At 46.8% G+C, this 15,351-nt stretch overlaps 1 protein-coding gene across 1 annotated transcript in view; it reads left to right on the top strand.

Annotated features, from left to right (window-relative positions):
* The window catches only part of LOC147021195 (uncharacterized), a 103,944-nt gene that overhangs the window by 19,995 nt on the left and 68,598 nt on the right, over window positions 1–15,351 (top strand). Inside the window, 1 exon segment of the mRNA XM_085893699.1 lies at window positions 6,119–6,551. Within this exon segment, the coding sequence (XP_085749825.1) occupies window positions 6,131–6,551 (421 nt within the window). The 5' untranslated portion in view covers window positions 6,119–6,130.

Consider the following 15,351-nt stretch of genomic DNA (forward strand, 5'->3'; position numbering starts at 1 on the left):
AAGGATTCGTCACTCCTTGGGTGTAATTTCCCTGGTCTCTGTTTATGCTCCGACTGAGGCGAGTGATCTCACCGTGAAGGATGCATTCTACGCCACGCTCCAGTCTGTGGTTGATCAGTGCCCCAGACGAGATACACTTCTAATCTTGGGGGATTTCAATGCATCGACTGGAACTGATAGGGATGGTTATGAGACGTGTGTTGGTCCCCATGGGTCAGGAACTATGAACCAGAACAGCACTAAGTTCCTTGACTTTGCAAGAATTCATGGACTTAGGGTGGCTGGTTCATGGTTTCAACGCCCACAAGCTCATCGCTGGACTTGGTATTCCAACGCTGGTGGTGTGGCAAAGCAGATTGACCATGTCCTCATTGACGGTCGTTGGAGGATGATCCAGAACTGCAGGGTATACAGGAGAGCTCAGTTCCTCATTACTGACCACAGTCTTGTTGTAGCAACTCTAAAGCTGCACCTTAAATCCTGGAGAATGGTACCATCCCGGCCTAGGCTGGATGTTGGCAAGCTCAGGGATGAGAGAGTAGCTGAGGAGTTTGCGAACAGGCTGAGTGGACACTTGGGGGGTCTGGGTGCTTTGGGGGGTCCTGAAGAGTTGTGGAGTGCCTTCAAGACCACCATCCTTGATGTTGCCGGTGGATGTCTTGGAACTCACCGAAGGGCAAAGAAGAATTTTGACTCTCAAGGGACGCTGGATACATTGAACAGAGTCGCAGGGCCAGGCTGAATGGCAGAGCTGAGCTGTTCAGGGAGCTGAGGCGTAAAATTGTACTTGCACTGAGGGTGGACAAGGAGGCCAATGTGCGAGGAATCTGTGAGGGGGTAGAGCACCACCTGTGGACAGGTGATTCTCGTCCCGCTTCCAGGGGAATTCGCGCATTGCGTTCATCCAAGCCCATTGCTCGGAGCACTGCAGTTAGGGCAGAGAGTAGTCGGCTCTTGACAGAGGAGTCTGAAGTGAAGGCCCGCGGGGCTGGTTACTTTGAGCGGTTGTACCAGGCTGATCCCCCAGCTGTCGAGTTGGACATCAAGGGTGTTACAATCCCTGTTGCTGACCCTCGAATCAATTGTGGTCCACCTTCGCTTGTGGAAACACGGGCTGTGGTGAACCAGTTGAAACGGGGCAAAGCTCCAGGAATCTGTGGCATCCATGCCGAACTTCTCAAGGCTGGTGGAAATGCTGCACTCGTGTCGTTGCATGCAGTTTTGTGCTCTGCCTGGAACACAGGCATCATCCCAACTGATTGGAAGAGGGGCCTTGCTGTTCCTCTCTGGAAAGGGAAGGGCGATCGCCAAGACTGCAACATCTACCGAGGGGTGACGCTGCTCTCAGTGCCGGCAAGGTCTTTGCTCGGATAATTCTTGATAGGGTTCGCCACCATCTGCTTGAGCACCAGCATCCAGAGCAGTCAAGCTTTACATCAAAGAGGTCAACGATTGACCGTATCCTTGCTCTTCGTGTCCTCACCGAACGCAGACGAGAGTTTCGGCAGGGGCTGCTTGCAGCCTATGTTGATCTCTGTAAAGCATTCGATTCAGTGAATCGGGATGTCCTCTGGAGGATTCTTGGTCTTCGTGGGGTGCCACCAAAACTGATCGATCTGATGTCTGAACTCTACTCTGGTACTGAGAGTGCTGTGAAGTGTGGTGGTACCATCTATGACTTATTTCCAGTTGTTACTGGAGTTCGTCAGGGGTGTGTACTGCCCCCCACACTTTTCAGCACTTGTATGGACTGGATTTTAGGGAGGATGTCGGAGAGATCAAGCTGCGGTGCATCGTTTGGGAATGTCAAGATCTCGGACCTTGATTTTGCAGATGATGCAGTCATCTTTGCGGAGACCTTAGATATCCTTTTGGAGGCCCTCGAGGTGCTGAATGAGGAGTCGGAGCCGCTGGGATTTCAGGTTTTTTGGGTCAAAACTAAGATCCAGGCTTTCGGTGACATCTTGACATTTCGGTCCGAGTCTTCAGGTCCTTGGTACTTCCAGTCTTGCTCTATGGATGCGAGACTTGGACTCTGACCAAGGATCTGAGATGGGGACTTAATTCCTTTGGTACCAGGTCTCTTCAGAGAATCCTTTGCTATCGCTGGTCGGATTTTGTGTCCAACGAGCGGTTGCCGAGAGAGACTCGGATGAGATTTGTTTAATGCATGGTGCGTGAGCGTCAGTTGTGGCTGTATGGACATGTGGCTCGTTTTCCTGACGCTGATCCTGCTCACCAGATTCTCTCATCGAGGGAGTCTCATGAGTGGAGAAGGCCAGTGGGCCAACCACGTGTCTCGTGGTTGCAGTAGGTTGACCATCTTCTCAAGGAGATGGGGATGGGCCTGGCATCTGCCTGGGGATGGCCAGATGGAGGCCCTGGAGTACCGGCGGAAAGTGGACGCAGCGACGCGCTGTTCTGGCACATGCTCCCATACCTGACCTGACCTGACAGCTTGGTTCGGCAAATTTTTCATACGTCGGCATACGCTGGCTAAAAGGTCAAGGTGTGACAGCGGCTTCACACTTCGATGTCTGGTGCGGTTATGGTTTGAATCGTCAATCCGCAGCCTATTAATAGGCTACGCCACGTGATCGTTGGTGATACGCTGCCGCGCGCTATGTGTAAGTTAGACTATCGTTGGGCATAAGTTGTGAACGCCGACAACACACTCAGCATTCGTTGTTTTCAGTTATCTATGTGATTAAAACGTTCTGTGTACATTACTAATACGTTATGCATACGTCCAACACGTTATTATACGCCCAAAAATTAAAAAAAAACATCAATAGTTCAGCGTACGCCAGCATTTTACATACATTTTGATACGTTGCCAAACGCTGGCTAAAACGTCAAGGTGTGACAGCGGCTTCAACGCTGCCAATACGCCATTATACAGTAGCTGTAAGTTAGAAGTACGTTCTGTGATCGTCCGGAAGATGTCAATCAAATACGTCAAGATGCGTTGGAGATACGTTACACATAGGTTCAAGGCATGTTACTCAAAGGTTAGAAATAAGTTTCGGGTAGGCGAGACATTACCTCGACATGTTTCGACTTATGAGTAACTTACAAGTAACGCGTGTCGACGTGTGTCAACGATCGCATAACGTGCCTACAACTTATGGCCAGCGTATGCGGAACGTGTGAGTCATACGCTGGCATACGTCGAAAATTTTTGAGCATGCAAATTGTCGACAAGCTTGGCGTTATACGACGTATGCCAGCGTGCTTCAGCGTGCTCTTAATGTATACAAAACTGACCCGTAACGTATTCGACGTGTGCCAGCGTTTCAGACAAATTTTTCATCCGTCGGCAGATGCTGGCTATATCGTCAAGGTGTGACAGGGCCTTTAGTACAGATTAATTTCTCTCCAAGGAGCATTTCTATATTTCAAGATGGGACACAAAGACAGCATGAGCCTATTATTAAATGGAAATGGTGGGACCAGCGCCAGATTTATGAGCAGGCGACGCAGGCAACCGCCGAGGGTGCTGGGTTTAGGTGAGCCTGCTACGAAAATATAATTGGTATTAACAAGGAAATTTGGTACAGGAGGAGGCAATTTAGATTTGGTCCATCACATCTGTTCCATACCGACACCACGATTCAGATGAAATAAATCTGTCAAGCTTCATGACTCAAATTAAGAAGGGGATTGGGGATAGTGGGGATGAGAAAAGTATGACAGGTGTTGGGATATCACCAGGGTGTTAAAATATTAATAAAAAATTTGGGAGCTGGGAAAACGGGGGTGGGCAGAGGCTGTTTTGGGGTGAAGAATGGACAATATCAACCACACACTGTCCCTTGACAAGACCCTCACTACTGCGTGCACTTGCCCCCTCCTCACAACTGCCCGGCCTCACTGCCCCTCACCACTGCCCCTCACCACTGCCTGCCCTCACAACTGCCTGCCCTCACTGCCACCTCACCACTGCCTGCACTCGCTTCCTCCTCACCACTGCCTGCCCTCACTACCTCCTCACCACTGCCTGCCCTCACCACTGCCTGTTCTCACTGCCACGTCACCACTGCCTGCTCTCACTGCCCCTCAATAATGCCTGCTCTCACTGCCCCCTCACCACTGCCTGCCCTCACTGCCACCTCACCCCTGCCTGCCTTCACTACCCCCTCACCACTGTCTGCTCTCACTGCCCCCTCAACAATGCCTGCTCTCACTGCCCCCTCAACAATGCCTGCTCTCACTACCTCCTCACCACTGCCTGCCCTCACGGGCACGTCACCACTGCCTGCCCTCACGGTGACGTCACCACTGCCTGCCCTCACGGCCACGTCACCACTGCCTGCCCTCACGGCCACGTCACCACTGCCTGCCCTCATGGCCACGTCACCACTGCCTGCCCTCACGGCCACGTCACCACTGCCTGCCCTCACGGCCACGTCACCACTGCCTGCCCTCACGGCCACGTCACCACTGCCTGCCCTCACGGCCACGTCACCACTGCCTGCCCTCACGGCCACGTCACCACTGCCTGCCCTCACGGCCACGTCACCACTGCCTGCCCTCACGGCCACGTCACCACTGCCTGCCCTCACGGCCACGTCACCACTGCCTGCCCTCACGGCCACGTCACCACTGCCTGCCCTCACGGCCACGTCACCACTGCCTGCCCTCACGGCCACGTCACCACTGCCTGCCCTCACGGCCACGTCACCACTGCCTGCCCTCACGGCCACGTCACCACTGCCTGCCCTCACGGCCACGTCACCACTGCCTGCCCTCAATGCCTCCTCACCACTACTTGCCCTCACTACTGCCTCTCTCACTGCCTTCTCACCACTGCCTACTCTCACTGCCCCCTCATCACTGCCTGCTCTCACCACCCTCTATCCCCTCACCACTGCCTGTACTCGTTATGTCCTCATAAGGTATTCACATGTTGAACAAACGGAGAGGAGGCTTTGAAGATGACTGTTGCGTGAGACATCATTTCACCTCGTACCGCCATGGGTGGAGGCAGTAGCAGAGTAGAAACATTAGATGTCACACTGTGTGAAGAGAAATTCATGAATTCATTCATTGGAATCATGCGCCACAGTGTGTCGCGTTCACTTTCCACTGGTACTCCAGGCGCCTCCATCTGGCCATCCCCCAGGCAAATGCCTGGCTCATCCACAACACTTCGGGATAGGACATTGCAGACAGACATCCATGAAAAGGGATGCCTCAAATTACCCCAAGGAGATTTGACTGTTATCGTGGTGCTGAGGTGTCATCTACCACACACTACAGTGTCCGGAGTGCAAATACGGCCACCAAACTCCAAGGCAAGGTACGCAACTGCAGGATAACATCCATGGACGTGGTTTGCACCAAATATGGATGGCCATTGGCTCACAAGGAGCTCCTGCACTCTTTGGCAGATTTTGTATTTAATCCTGCTGGGTGTCCATGAAAGGGAAATGAGGAAGAGAAAAAGAAATAAGAGGTTCTTCTCAACCAAGGCTTTTCTGCTTGTTTTGACCTTGTTTTGTGCAACCATGGTGTTACTGTTGATGCATTACCATTTTGCACATGGACATTGATTATTTGCTTATTAATGAATCAATAATGAGAGAGCAAGGCAGGGGAGTTGAGGTGAGGGGTTCTTTCATGATTTATTCTTTGAGTTGTTTCATTTTGATGATTTTTGGTTCCTTCATTTTGATTGCAGTGGCTGCTGGTTGCATCATTACTGTGCCACTGATGTAGAGCACCCCATACATTCGAGAAGAAATTTGGAATTTTGGACAGCATGACAGTGACGGCTTGCCTACTCTTTGAGAAAGTTGCCATGGGATATTTAATGTCTCCCAACGAATGTTGTGAGAGGGGATGCCCAGTTAAACGTTCACCCCAAGGATGGGAAACGCATTGATCCCTTTTCCTGTGTGTGAAACACCACGGTGACAGTTTATAGCCGTGTCTGGATTCAAACCCATGCTTGACAACTCAGGTGCAATTGTGTCTCCCTCAAGGCCGTCCTGCCAGTTCACATGGGGTGAACCAACTGTCTGCATAATCTTGCATTGCTTGGATAAAATGCAGAGTAAAGAAAATAACATGTATAACCTTTCCTTTGTAAACACAAGCATTGTGTCCCTGGCAGGTCATCGGTGAAATGGACAACTTCTTGGAATGGCTCCAATCACAAGGATTGAGAGCAGAAACAGCCCAAGCAGTGATCAGTATACTTGGAATTGAGAATCAGAAGGTTATTCGAGCTTGTACAGACTCCGATTCATTGCGAACAGAGCTCCTCTCTCTCGCCAAAGAGAAATTTAAATTTGCAATGTATGCTGACTTCTGTAAATTTGTGAAATCTTTTTTGAAGCCGCAGGTTGTCCAGCTTGCAGGCTCTTCTCTGTTGGGAAGTCTATTCGTCAACTTGGAGAATGCTATTCGAGAACTTTCCAGTTTCTGCCAAAAGTTTAATGGATTCCAAAATGTACAGCTGGAAAATGTTCCGGGTTTCCGGGGAATCGGTTTCAGTGATGTGTGCAACCTCCAAGATCCGGATGATGGATTCACACCCAAGTCTGGTATGTTACTATTTTATTCACCCTCGCTTGTCAAAAAATACCTTGATGTTCAACCATTAATGTGTTTTGTTTTTTTTAACTTGTGTTATCGTTATTTGGAACAAATTTTTTTTGTCAAAGACATTTACATTCATGATATGTAAAGTGAATGTTTTCTTCAAACTCACATTAAATTCCAAAGTGATCCCTGTTTTATTGGTGAAGGCATGATGAGCCTCCTCCTGTGCAAAATTTCCCTGCAAAAAATTTTCCTTGTAACAGCACATTTAAATGATGCACATGTCCGAAGTGGTTTGTTTACCACTCGTTTCGGCATGGACAGTATGAGGGGAATCCCATGGGAGAAAGGATTCTGTTAAAACACACATTATCTGGGCTGTGAGTTACAGTCTGGATTTGGAGATCTGTAAGGATGGAGCGGAGGCCTCAGATGTTTGAGGTACACACATTGAGGGACAGCAGAGAAGGTTTTGGGTGGGCGTAGGCTGGGAAGATGTGGGAGGGGGTGAGATGAAAGGTAAACTGCGAGGGGCAGGACGTGTGGAGAGATGAGATGAGAGGGGTGAGTTTGGTCGGGGGGAGCTTGGAGAAGATGGTGTGAGGGGGATGCAGAAAGAGGGGACATGAATTGGAGGGATGGTGAAGAGTGGGACACGTGGAAGGACGTGGGCTTGGAGTCTATGTTTGAGATAGCACTGACACAGAGGGGTTCGACTGCAAAATATTGTGAATGGGATTTGATTGTTGTGTGCAGACAAACTGCACACATCTTCCCAGATTTCCTATATTTCACTTTATGAGATGAGCATCGTGGGATGGGTGGATGGCATTTTTGTTCAAAGCACGGAGAAAGGTGGAGCTGCACAACCTGAAGACGGATGACAGAACCAGCGTTTCCATAAGAGACAGGTTTACAAAATACAACTGTGTTGAAGAAGAAGAACAAGAAGAAGAGGATAAAATAAATCATCATGAAGAAAAACACGTGGAGTGCTGATACCAGATCAAGAAGGGAAGATGAGCATTTCAATATGTTTTCAAATAAATAAGCATTTTCTTCAATAACAAGATTGATGACATACGAGAGTTCGTTGAAATCACACCAAGTGGGTTGATTCAGCCGGTCATCCTTCTGAGGTTGGCAAAATGAGTACCAGATTACTGATAACATGGGCACTGCATCAGCGGCACAGGCACGCTAATGGAAAAATGATGTAACCAGCAGCCACAGGCTGCATATGAAACAACATCTCCTCTCCCTGTGAAGGCTGTAGTGTCCCAAAGCAGTTTTTGAGGTTCAGTCCTATTCCTCATCTTCATGAATGATCTCTGACTCTGGCAAATCATCTTTTGTGTATTTGATGATAACCTCATCCTGTGCTGTGACATCCCTCTTTGTTCAGACAGGTAGCCTGCAGCATCTACCCCCTCTCCAGACCTTGACAAAATCGCAAGAAGGCAAAAAACTTGGAATATATCTTTCAATCCTGATAAGTATTATACTCTCACGATCCCTCTCCATGAGGTTTTTCTGGTAATCCCCCCCCTCTCCTCCCCACCCCATCTACTTTTCTGAAAATCTTCCTGAAGTTCAGTCACTTAAAATCCTTGGTCTCACTGTCAGCCATGATATTTCTTGGGGAAAACCACATTTCAAAGTTGTCTTCGAAAGCCAGCTACTGACTGTATCCTTTGTCATACAAAGTCTTTCCTTGGCACACCTGAACTCCTCTCAGTCACCCTTTCTTGAACATGTGCAATGAACATAAATATCAATATTGAACAAAAATATATTGAGAATGGCACTCAGTGGAGCTCATACCTCCACCAGGCTGAAAAGTTTACGTTTTGTATTGCACTGAAAGGCTGGATCTGGATCCGGACCTGAATCAGAATCGAATCGGCTTTTTGTGGTTTTTTTTTGTATTCCTGGTCGAGGTTCCAATTAGAGCTAACACACAACGCACGGCAATGGGGGCATGAGACAAGTGGGTGGGAGAGGGAAGGACTAAGGGCCCTGTCACACCTTGTCGTTTTAGCCAGCAATGGCAACGTATCAAAATGTATGTAAAACGCTGGCGTAAGCTGAACTTTTGATGTTTTAAAAAAAAAGTTTTTGGCGTATTCATAAAGAGTTGGACGTATGCAAAACATATTCGTAACGTACACACAACGTTTCGTTTTCTTATAGATAACTTATACCAACGAATGATAAGCGTGTTGTTGGCATTCACAACCTATGCCCAACGATAGTCCGACGATCACGTGGCGTAGCCTATTAAAAGGCTAACGCTCAACGATTTAAATCATTACCGCACTATGCATCGAAGTGTCAACATCACCGTCTCACCTTGCCGATTTAGCCAGCGTATGCCGACCTATGAAAAATGGGTCTAAAACGCTGGCACAAGTTGAATACGTTATTGGTAAGTTTTCTATACGTTACGAGCACGCTGAAGCACGCTGTCATACGTCGTAGTACGACGAGTACGTCAATAAATTTTAAGCATGCTGAAATTTTTACGACGTATGCCAGCATATGACACATGTTCCACATATGCTGGCCATAAGTTGTCGGCACGTGCTATGCGATCGTTGACACATGTCGACACACGTTACTTGTAAGTTACTCATTAGTCAAAACACATCGAGGTAATGTTTAGCATACCCGAAACTTATTTTCTCCATCAAGGTACATTTTATTATTTTCTCCTTGGCTCCATCAAGGCACGTGATGAAATATCGGTTGTTGTTGTTGTTGTTGTTGTGGTTTTTTTGTTTGTTTGTTTGTTTTTTTGTCTATCATTAACTTTTAAATATATTCAGACATTTGCTTTTAAGTTTGTAAAAGTTCACGTTACTATTAAAACATTATTCCATTTAATATATTGTAATTTCGTAAAAACACTTTTCTCGTCATGAACGTAGTTCGTCCATGACGGACTTGGAGTGAGGGCACGTTACGAAATATGGTAAGTTATTGTTGTTGTTTTTTTTTTTAATCCTTCTTCCTCTTCTTGTTCTTCTTCTGGTGAAGTCCAAATCTTTAGGACGCCGCTCTTGGACACATTTGTCCTTGTTATATACCAATTCCCCTAAACGCTGCCAATACACCATTATACGGTAGTTGTAAGTCAGAAACACGTTCAGTAAGTTCTGTGGTCATCCGGAAGACATCAATCAAATACATCTACATAGGTCAATATGCGTTGGAGGTACATTACACATAGGTTCAAAGCACGTTACTCATAGGTTAGAAATAAGTATTGGGTACGCTAAACATTACCTCGACGTGTTTCGACTTATGAGTAACTTGCAAGTAACATGTCTCGACGTGTGTCAACGATCGCATAATGTGCCTACAACACGCTACTCATAGGTTAGAAATAAGTTTTGGGTACACTAAACATTACCTCGACATGTTTCGACTTATGAATAACTCACAAGTAACGTGTGTCGACGTGTGTCAACGATCGCATGACGTGCCTACAACTTATGGCCAGCATAGCAGAACGTGCGAATCATACGCTGGCATAAGTCGTAAAATTTCAAGCATGCTAAAATTTGTGGACGACCTCAGCGTACTAAGACGAAAGCCAGCGTACTACGACGTATGCCACCGTGTTTCAGTTTCAGTTAAGAGCACGTATGCCACCGTGCTCTTAACATATACAAAACTTCCCCGTAACGTATTCGACGTGTGCTAGCATTTTAGACAAATTTTTCATACGTCGGCATAAGCTGGCTAAATCGTCAAGGTATGACAGTGCTGTTAATAGTGGGGAACAGAGACATTCGAAGATCTGTGGAAGGGAGAGGGATGAGGTGGGGAGCATGTGGTATAGAAGATGGACATTACAGGGACTTTCCTGAAGGAAAGCAGGGAATTTTAAGGAGGTGGGTTTGGAGTGGATTCACGGGGGTAGAAAAGATTGAGGATTTGGACAGGGGAAGAGAAGAGGTGGTGGTGACCTGCTGATTTGCAGGCCTGGAGGGAAGAAAGGGATTGAGCAGAGGGAGGGAGTTTTATCTAAAGTCAGGAAAAAAAGAGGAATGAAGTGAAGGTGATCAGTAATTCATGATTTTGGTAGTTTTACCAGAAGGGGGTTGTTGGCGGACCTTGATGAGAAGATAGAAGTTGATTAGATGCCCTGCAGAAATATGGTGGCGACAAATCACAGACAGAGCAGGGGTCCAAACCGGAAAGTAGATTGTCAAAGAAAGAAAGACCACTGACCTGCCTGTGGTGAGAGAGTGAGAGGCCCAAAGTCTCAGCCTCATTGCGGGAGATACCAATGATCCGAAATGCCCTGGTTTCCACTGCGTGAAGCCGAGAAAGGTGGGAGGCAGGAGCCCCAGCCCAGAGGAGAGAGCAGTACTCCATCAGGCTGTGGACAAAAGCTTTGTTTGTGTTCTGGAGCTCAGGTGGGCGGAGGAAGGACTTTGCACGATGGAGCATTCCCAGACGGCGACTGGCTTTGGAGGCCAGGTTGAAAATGTAGCTTTCCCAAGAAAGATCATGGCAGATGGTGAGACCCAGAAGCTTGAATGAATGACCTTCTTCTGGAAGGTTGTTGAGAAAATTGATTGGTTGGGGTGGGGGTGGGGGGGAGTGTTTCCAAAAGGTCCTTTCTGAAAGACAAAGTGAGAGTTTGATGTCTGGATTGAAAGACATGTTCCACGTGTTGGACCAGTTTGTGATTTTACCCAGAACTGCAGAGAGTGAAGAAACTGCTGCTTGCCGGTCTGAGGGATGACAGATGGTACGGCAGAGGGTGGGGTCATCAGGAAAGAGATGAAGAGGATTTTCCAGAGAGTCGCAGAGATAGAATGACCTGGTCTGAAACCAAATTGATGATCAGAAATCAAGCCATTGGAGAAGAGGAAGGATTTAATGTCTGAAGGGATGATAGATTCCATAACATTGCTGATGATTGGGAGAAGGCTGATTTGTCTGCCATTGCAGGGATCTGTTTTTGCACCTTTTTATGAAGGGAAGTAATGTTTGCTGATTTCCAAGCAGATGGCAAATGACCTTCAGCAAATGAGAGGGTGAATAGAACAGAGGGAGGGTGAGCAAGAATAGAGGAGCAGGTTTTTAGGACACCTGGGCTGATGCCGTCTGGACTGGTTTGAGAATCTGAGTCAGGGTTTGACAGCAAGCTCTTCTCCTTGTCAGGCGAAAAGGACACAGATTCCAGGGTGCAGTTGAGTGCGACTGGGTAAGGTGGTTACAGAAAGCGATGGGTTTCGGCCACAAGATTTTGATGCAAACACCGTGTTTGGGAATTCAGCCTTTTCACGTCTTGTTTCAGCAGTGCATTCGTTTGAGGTCAGGGAGGGGATGGAAGGGGAACACACACCAGAAACAGATTTAATAAGATGCCACCAGGATTTGGAGGAGCGAGAGAGATTTGAGAGGGAGAGACTTGAGCTGAGTAAGATGTTGTTTTCTGGCTCTCCTGAGGGTAGATACACATTTGTTCCGAGCTTTACGGAGGAAACTGAGATGACACTCAGGGTTTGCTTTCCATGAGGCATTGGCAAGTTGTTTCCGGACAACTGCCTCGCCACAAGCTTCAGTGAATCACGGGCGGGAGGAAGGGTCGGTCAACTGAAGACGAGGGGGATAAATCTGTGCATGAGAGAGAGCAAGTTCTTTGAAAGAATTCCCAGGATGAGTGGATGTTGGAGAAAGTAGTGATCGGAGACCAGTCTGGAAGTTTGATGGCTGCTTGCAGACCCTGCCAGTCGGCGCGAGTGGAATGCCAGACTCGACAGCGGTGAGGTGGTTCTCTGATAACAGCCAGAGAGATGTCCACTTTGACAAGCATGTGGTCAGAAGAACCAATTGGAGCAGAGGAAGAACAGCAGATATTTTCAGGGAAATTTGTCAAAATCAGATCCAGAAGAGATGGAGTATCCTTGGTTGAGATCCGGCTTGGGAAATTGACAGATTGTATCAGTCCCAATGAGTCGCAGAAAACCTTTGCTGAAGTGCCATGGCAGGTGAGAGAGGTACCCACACCTTGCCAACTGGCATGATTACAATTGAAGTCACTACATATGAGGAAGAGAGAGTTTGGATGAGAAGATAGAAGTTGATCCATGTTTTCAGATAAAGAGGTGTAAATGGGGTCATCAATGAACTTTGTGGACGGTACAGTACACATATATACATGAGGTTGGAGTGGAGAGGAAGCCGAAGCCAGCGGTATTCCTGGAAGTGTGGGGGAGTGATGGTGGTGCATGGAGATTGAGGAATAGAGTCTTTGATGAAGAGAGCAACTCCTCCATTCGGAGGAGGCTCAGTTCTGTCACACCAGAGGAGGGAGTAACCAGAGAGAGATACTTGGGAGTCAGAGACGTCTTGAGCTGGTAATGTTTCTGGAGGCAGATTATGTCTGGTTTGTCAGTGGCATCCTGTATGGAAAGATCTGTAATGTTTGAGGGAAGGCGTTGGATATTTGAGGTCCACACTGTTCCTGAAGAGGGAGGTGAGGATGATTTGGGTGCAGGGGATGGGAGGGGTGGGGGAGGGTTGGACAAGGGACAAGGGAGGAGGGGGGAGGTGAGGAGAGTTGTTGCAAGAGTGTGGGGTTTGCAGAATAGCTGGGGGGTGGATGATGAGGAGTAGAAAGGGCTCTGTGGTGCTCGGGGAGAGGGGGGGTGCAAGAGAGGGAGCAGAAGGCAGTTGAGGATTTGAGGATGTGGAGAGATGAGATGGAGTGAGACGGCAGGGTTTGTGGAGGGAGCTTTGTGGATGAGAGGGGTGTGGCTGCTTTTAGAACGTTGAGTAAGGGGGATGAATGGTGGGGAGAGGTGAGGGGGAGTTTTTGAGGAAGGTGAGAAGGAAGCTTGGAGGGAGAAGAGTGTGATGGTTGCTTTGAGAGGGTGGGGTGAGAGGGATGTGTTGGCACTGAAGTTGGAAAAAAAGGGTCGTTGAGTGAAAAGCAAACACACAGCAAACTAGCGTTTTTTTAATTTTTGGGTTAGAGATGCGATTAAAGACATTTCTTGATGAATGCAATAAAATGGTATTTATTGAGGGCTTGTTCTTGTCACCGAGCCAACTCTTCCACAACCTCTTGAAATATCGTGCTGTGCATCGTTTTTTGTCTTCATCTCCCATTAGTTAAGAATCACTTTAGAAATTCTCATATCCAGATCTGGAACTTCACCAAAATCTCATCAATTTGTCCTCATCATACATCAAACCTGCCGAATAACTTTCAACTGAATCCGTTTGCAAAAACATTAGTGAAAACCTTAACTCCATCCACATTCGGTGGTGGAGGTAATTATAACCAAAGAGTTGGTGTCAAAGCCACCCAATGCTCGCCTGTTTATACATTTATCGTTTTTAAAAGACTAGTCTAATAATATTTTTTATAAAGCATTGCAGTGAAGTCTGATCAAAATCATTTTAAAGCAATATATGTATTTGTGTATTGTAATCAGTAAAAAATAGTGTGGTAGAGAACATTAGAAAGGAAATAACTTGCACCAAAAACATTAACATTTTCACGCTCACGCTCACGCCAGGGTATCGCTGGCGCTCTCTGTTCTTCGAACAGGCGAGCTAATGAAATTTTTTTAAATAATTTGTTAATTTCAACCTCACGACACCAATAGTGTACCACAAAGAAACCTCCATGCCAAATATCAGCATCCTAATACACATATTAAATGAATGGCAAGCTTCTAAATAACTTGCCCCAAAAACTTTAAGGTTGATGTGCTTCAAAAAAGTTAAGTTCAAAACATGTCAAAAATTTGAAACATTTGAAATTATTTTTTAATTTCAACTTCACTACATCAATAATATACCCCAATGGAACCTCCATGCCAAATATCAGCATCCGAGTGCACATTAAATGAATGGCAAGCTTCTAAATAACTTGCACCAAAAACTTTAACATTTTCACACTGACGCTCACGCTCACGCCGGGTGTATCGCTATAGCTCTCTGTACTTCTCACAGGCGAGCTAAAAATACAAATATTGAACACTTTTTTTCAACACAAGTGTACATCAGCCTTTCTGGAACGCGTGCCAAGGATAAATCATCCTTTCTTGAACATGTACCTTCCACAGCCTTTCTTGAACATGTCTGGTGATCCAAAAACAATTTCTCAAAGATTACACAAAAGTCCAAAAAGAGCATAACTGTGAAAAGTTGATGAAATGCCATGAAACTCGAAATGGTTATGTGACGTATCACAATAAAGCCGTGTACCAAGTTTCAGTTGAATATTTTTAAAGGGTATGGAAAAATAAAGTCTGAAAAACTACAGGTGTGATGGATGAACAGAACCCTACATTCCCCTCCCTTGAAATTTGTAGGGGGCTCTTAACTCGATGGCATTTATCTTCTTGTTCTGGACATCCTTCTTGCTTTGTTTGGGATAAGTACCATTGTGGCAAAGCCAAAAGAGTCTCCACACGACTTTGCTGCTTGTGTCGTGCTCTCTGATATTTCCCTGTCGAGGCCTCACTCCACCTGTGAAGACCACCATTTGTTCAGTCATGGGATACTCTAGTCACATCGTGGAAGATGCTTTTGATTTGTCTTCTGTCCCTTCTTGACAGAATTAAATGAGGAGTTGCTCATCTGCTTGGTCATGAACTGGCATCATCTCTGCAACCTCTCTTGGTTTGACGCTTTGTGGATTCTGTACAACAATAGAAGATACTCAGAGTGCCTTCACCACTTGTATCAATTACCCTTGCATTCTTTCACATGCTCTATCCATTTGGCAGCCTCTGCACACTCCCACACTCTGTTTCTCAGGTCAAC

The sequence above is a fragment of the Eptatretus burgeri genome, chromosome 8 (genome assembly GCF_056783735.1).
Source record: "Eptatretus burgeri isolate ZD-2024b chromosome 8, Ebu_testis_v1, whole genome shotgun sequence".
NCBI classification, from domain to species: Eukaryota; Metazoa; Chordata; class Myxini; order Myxiniformes; family Myxinidae; genus Eptatretus; species Eptatretus burgeri.